The following is a 6,320-nucleotide window of genomic DNA, read 5'->3' as shown; positions in this document are numbered from 1 at the left end:
GGGGCGCGGGGTCCGAGTAAGTTGGGAGAAAGGCACGCTTGGGCTTCAGGAGGCGCCGGCTGGGCGGCCAGCAGCTTGGGGAGCCTTCGTGAGGCCTTGACTTCTTCCTAACCCAGGACCTGCCTGGCTTCAGGGGTCGAAGGCAGCGGAGCCGGGCCGACGCGGACAAGAAAAGGCGCGAAGGGTCGTGCCGAGAGCGCTGCTGGGGGGAGCGGCCCCGGGGACTCTCCGGCGGGCGGGGGCGGTGCGCGCTCCTCTCGGCCCGCGCGCACCCCCGCGCGCGCACACTCCGAACACACACCTGGAGCTGGTCCCAGGAGGGGGTGGGGAGGAGAGCCAAGGCGAGTGTCTTAAAATAGGGAGACAGTCAAAGACGCACTAGACGGAGAGAGGCGGGAGGAGGCGAGCGGCACCACGGGCCCGACGCGCGCAGGACCGGGTTACCGGCCGGCAGGCGAGCGGGCGGGCGGCGAGGACAGGGCGGGGGCGAACCCCGAGCGGCCGACCGGCCTGCCCTCCCCGCGCACTCCGCGCCCGGTCGCGCGGCCCCGCCAGGCCTTGCAGGAAGCGCGCGCTGATTGACAGCTGTGCTGGCCCAAAAAGGCTCGGCGAAGATGCTTATCTGCGGGTGGGTATAGACGGCGGAGGGCGCGCCCCGTACACGGTCCCCTCCGCGCGCCTCCCGAGCCCGCGCCGCTTCCCGCGGCCGCCCAGGATCGGCCGAACCCGGGCCGGTGCGCCAGCTTCCTGCGGGCCGCTCACCATGCACTGCCACGCGGAGCTGCGGCTGAGCTCGCCCGGCCAGCTCAAAGCAGCCAGGCGGCGCTACAAGACTTTTATGATCGATGAGATCCTCTCTAAGGAGACCTGCGACTACTTTGAGAAACTTTCCCTCTACTCGGTGTGCCCGTCGCTGGTCGTGCGACCCAAGCCCCTGCACTCCTGCACCGGTAAGACGGCCGCCGCGGGGTGAGTGGGAGGCGGGAGCTTTCCTGCCGGTGCCGGTCGCTTTACTGCCCTAGTCCTCCGATAGCTGGGCGAGAGGAACGGGCTTCGGGGATTCTTCCCCAGAGCCCCTGCAAGGGGGCGAGTCTCGCCGGCCGTCGGCACCGCGAAGCTGCCTGGCACCGGGGAAGGACCGGGGAAGTCACCGCACTTAGAAAGGAAGTGCACGCAGCACGTCCCTAGGCAGGAGCCGCTCGCGCGACGCCCGAGTGCCCTGCTCGGAGAGGAACATTTTCTCCTTTCCTTCACCGCTGTGGCTTTTCAGTCAGAAGGTTCAAGGCTTGAATTGGTTCAGCGCCTAAATCATTGTTTCAGGAAGTGGTATTGTTGGTTTCAACTTGAGATTGGTGGCCTGTTTCTCACCTTGTTTAACTTGCCCGAACAGCCTGCCATCTCCCTTGGGAACGTTACAAGTAAATCAGTGTCCGGAGGCTCTCAGCAAAATCCAGGATTCACTGAATTTGCCCGAAAATGATCCTACTTTGGGGAAGCAGTTTTAGGAGTATGCTGCCTTGTGGCCGCAAGCCCAGGAGGTCAACCTCCGTTTATTTGTTTTCAGCCATTAAAAACAGCAGTGCTGACCATAAAAAAAAAAAAAAAAGCATCCCTTAAATCTGCTTTCCTCTCTTCACAAGAGCTAAGACCAATGGGAAAAATAAAAAGAACTTTAATAAAAATATTGAAAAAGTGTAGAAAATAAACCCAAAGGTATTTAAGAAACTTTGAGCGTATCAAGAGAAACTCCACGTTTCTAAGTGCCTCGGCGTTACAAGGATTTAGCTTGTAGAAGCATTGGCATAGAGGATAAAAAGAAATCGAAGTTATTTTTATCAGGTAAAGTTATTTACTGTATTCCACTGAGGGTAAAAATGCAATACTATTCCAAACCAAAAGAGCCTTTGAGAATGTTTGTTGCGTGGGTGGCATGATATGAATTCTTAATTATGAAAAAATAAGGTGAAGAGCCAGCAGTGTTTTTAAAAGACATTTTTTGGAACATTCAGGCCAAATGCTGTGAGCACACTATGATTGGATTCCTATGTTTTCTGTTGGTTCCATTAATAGTCCCTATAGGGCAATTAGTAAGTAGGTAATAATTATATACAGTGAGGGTTTTTTTTTTTAAACAAGCTGTTCCTAAATGTATTTGGATAAGAAATGAATATTGTATTTAATTACATCTTTTCAAAATAAAATTTCCCCCTAAGTTTAAATTAGGCCTGATATCTTACAGCAAGACTTATAATATCGAATTAAAAAAAAAAAACAAGGAATATATAAAACCAGAAACAAAAAAAACATATGAAACAAGGTAGATATCCTTGATATTGATATTTTTACGTTTGTGTGTCTGTTATAAGGAGCCCTGGTGGTGCAGTGGTTAAGTGCTGAGCTGCTAACCGAAAGGTGGGCTGTTGGAACCCATCATCTGCTCTGTGAGAGAAAGATGTGGCAGTCTGCTTTGATAAAGATTACAGCCTTGGAAACCCTATGGGACAGTTCTGCTCTGTCCTGTATGGTCACTATGAGTTGGAGTCGACTCAAAGGCAACGGGTTGTCTGTGTCTGTTACATGTGGACACTTGAAAAATAGTCTGTGCTTATTGAATACGGGAGGTATGATGAGTCTTGTTTTGAGTACGAATATAGAATATGTTTATAATTCACTTAGTATATAACATGTTGGTCTTATTTTTAAGTCTGATAACAGTAACCCTCATTAGAATGAAAACAGCCATTTAGAAGTCAGTAACAATCTCTCATAAATGTTAGAAAGTTGGCAGTATTCAAAGCCAGTATTTCGTATAATTTGCTGCAATAGCTCAGATCCCTTTGGAAAAAAAGAGGGTCCCTTTCACTCCCAAATCTCAGTGCACTCTTGTAAGAGATTGCATTCGGTGAGATTCCTAGGACGAAACAGAAAACTTCTACTAAGCACCTAGGTGCAGCTTAGCCTTGGCAGAACTTTCAGCGACTTTGTGCCACGCATTGACTTGAAGGCAGCTTTTCCTGGCTTATAGCAGTCACAGAATTGGATCATAGACGAAAACATGCCAGAAAAAGAGTAATAAATAGCCTTAGAAAACAGTGATCCAGTCATCAGTTGAGGCTGAGTAAGTGCTGTGTTTTATTGGACCTTGTGTGGGAAGTAAATCCGAGGAAAATAAAGTGATTCATATGTAGTTTTGTGAATGTTTAAAATGAATCGCACATGGATCATGAGCTGTCGTTTTGCTCAGCCTTGTGCTTTCAGAAGCTCCTTGGCGGTTTGTGGAAGAGGTGGTTGTTGGCACTGGTTTTCTTGCCCTCCCATTCCAGTGCTTTGTTTTCTCTAGATTGCACTTTTGAAAATGTGCTGTGATTTTGCTCTAGTTGAGAGTTAAAATATAGAGACTGGGATTTGCCAGTGGAATTAAACCCATAAAAACTGGCTACAATAGTCCATACTTTCAGATCATAAGCCTTCAGTGGGTTTACAGTTACAGTTAAAGCCTTACATGTATTAGATCATGGGAATCCCATTAGTGACTTCTCAAGGGCTTTGCAAACACTACACTTTCAAAGCATTTTTGTTGTTTTTAAGAGTTAGGTTTAGAATAAAAAAATCTTAGATTGGATGACTTTGATCTTTTTAAAAATTCATTAAAAAAACAGCAATAAGTTGCTTGCAACTCTAATTTTATTTACTGGCTAGAGATCAATATTTTGGCGAAACACTTTTGGTGGAACCAGTGTACAGAAAGTTCAAATCCAGCAAAAGGCATAAATTGAAATTATGTTCCTGAACTTTCTCATCCTTTGGTTTGCTGATTTAAGATTTAAATAACTGTAACGGAAGTGAACTTTGTCAGGTAAAATAATGAAAACTAAGATTAAAAAGGGTTTCCTCAGAATGAAAAGAAGTTACCACTGTGCACAGTATGTACGTAAAGCTGGCACGGAAGAAAACTAAGCATTAACAGATCCTCAGCGTATCGAGTAGCCCATGTTGTTTAGATTTAGTAATCTAAATGTCAATTTATGATACGACTCTCCTCAGGCAGAAGAGTGTGCATTCAAGTCAACTGAAAAATGGAAACGTTTTTCATCAGGCAAATCTTGACAGTAATTTATTATTTAGTAGACACTCTAACCCTGATGGAATACTCACCTTAAAAAATTATTTTAACGGGCCCTTTCTTTTTATAAATGTGGTGTCTTTAGGCCTAGAAAGCTATTTGTAAGTTTCTGTAAGTTTTTCAGTAAATCTCCTAAATCACGTAATAGACCTTGAGAAAAGGAATCCTTTCCTTCTAAGCCAAACTAAAGGAAAAGTTATCATTAAATTCAATATAGAATTAAAAAAAAATCTAAGCTTGAGGAAAGCCATTTGGAAAAAGGTTTGTTCTTCAGACCATTGGTGAAGTGTGGAATATGTTTAAAATTAATTTAGTATTTAACATGCTGGTCTTTATTTTTAAATCTGATAACAGTTATCCTCGTTAGAATGGAAATAGATTTTGCCATTTGGAAGTCAGAAACTCTCTCTCATGGACATTAGAAAGTTAGTTATTGAAAGCCAAATATGAGGTGTAATTTATGAGATCATAAATATACTTAAGATGCATTGTTTGATTCTTTCTGGTTGTGATTAATGTTCTTGGTGGACAGTGGCTTGAAGAAACCTGGCTATGAGTTGGAATGGACTCGCCAGCTGTGGGTTTGGTTTTTTGGTTTTTCTCCGGCAGAGTGGTTCTGTTGAGTCTCAGTGACCTCCAGCAGTTCAGCCAGTCTTGTGGAGCAGATGTTGAGCTATAGAGCTGGAAGGGGTCACAGAGATTATAGAGCAATCTCCCCAAGTAGGGGATGTTTTTTTCACAAGGTGCCTGGGTCCCATCACTGCCTAAACAATAGTTTCAGCCCACTGTGTATGCGGCCGTCCTTCTTGTTAGGTGCTCAGAAATCAGGAAGACACTTCTGACTTAGTCACGTACCCACGACAAATGTCGGCAGTCACACCCAGGGGACAGCCAACTAGCCAATTAAATTCGCAGGGAAGAGAGGGCTTGGGGAAGGGTGTTTATCTTAGGAGGTGGCATTGAGAACCTTTTATCCTTTCATGGGCCCAAGAGAAGCAAGTTCTTAGGGGTGGTGGCCTTGGGTGCATTTTTATCACACAGATTGGGTGTCATCCCGGTAAAAAATGAAATGAGGTGCAGAAGGGTCTGACGACTTCTTTGGGAGTTGGGGGGCCGGCTACTGTCTCGTGGGGTTGGCTCCAGTGATTCCCCAAATTTCAATTCAGTCTTTCAGTTGGAGACCAAAACCTGTAGGATTTTGGGAACCAGAGATCTGGGCCCTGGAATGTTAATAGAGAAATGTAAACCGAGGTCTGGGGGGATGATCATTATCAACAAGCATTTGTGTTTCTGCCAGGGGCAAATAGGCTTTCATTAGGAACTACTGGTAACTGCTTCCCAGTTCCCCTTCTAAGGGTAAGTAAACCAAGGGATGTGGGACTCAGCCAATTCAGAATGTATTTTAATCTGAGCTCTTTCAGGATCCTCAGTTGATAAAACCTCATTATTCCCTAAATTTAATTACCCCTTTGATAAATAGACTTAGGAGTCAGTTTTAACTAGTGAATAGTTCATTAGCAGCTTTTTCTCTGGCCCTGATTCTTCTAATAGCAAATGGGAAAACGATTAGAAATTTAGCTCACAAATTGAAATGCCACTCCAAATGTCTGTCATCTTCACTCTCATGTAATTCAGCAATTGAATTAAGCAAATATTTATATTTACATATGTTTGGTGACAGCACAGTCACTGAGCCCATTATTTTTAAGTTTATTCTACATCTTGACTAACAACTGACGTGTTTTATTTGCAGTGCCACTGCCAAGCCCTTCTCTGTTGTTCGAGAGTGCATGATGGACGGTTTTGAATTGGGCTAGGGGAACATTTGTTGTCGTTAGCTGTCAACAAATTGATTTTTGATTCGTCATGACTCCATATGATAGAGTAGAACTGCCCCATAGGGTTTTCTAGGTTTTAATCTTTATGGGAGCAGATTGCCAGGTCTTTCTCCCTCAGAGTCCCTGGGTGGGTTTGGACCGCCTACCTTTTGGTTAGCAGCCAGGCACTTAACTGTTGTGCCACTAGGGCTCCTCAGAGCAACATTGCGATGATTTAATAGTCTTGGTTACCATGTGGAATTTTCTCTCTGGACTCCACCTAAAGGATGTTATCATCAGCAAAGCTGCCATATTAACCTAGTTAAATACATCTCATATGAAATTGAGGCTGAAATTCTACAGATAACGCTGGTGTTCTT

At 44.9% G+C, this 6,320-nt stretch overlaps 1 protein-coding gene across 1 annotated transcript in view; it reads left to right on the top strand.

The window, feature by feature from the left end:
* Positions 1-763: 763 nt before the first annotated feature.
* BARX2 (BARX homeobox 2) overlaps positions 764-6,320 on the top strand; it is a 95,618-nt gene continuing 90,061 nt past the window's right edge. The window contains exon 1 of the mRNA XM_003417472.4: positions 764-950. Coding sequence (XP_003417520.1) covers positions 764-950 — 187 coding nt within the window. The remainder of the gene's footprint in view (positions 951-6,320) is intronic.

Source organism: Loxodonta africana, chromosome 15 (genome assembly GCF_030014295.1).
Source record: "Loxodonta africana isolate mLoxAfr1 chromosome 15, mLoxAfr1.hap2, whole genome shotgun sequence".
NCBI lineage: Eukaryota > Metazoa > Chordata > Mammalia > Proboscidea > Elephantidae > Loxodonta > Loxodonta africana.
This window is presented reverse-complemented; position numbering and strand designations above follow the sequence as displayed.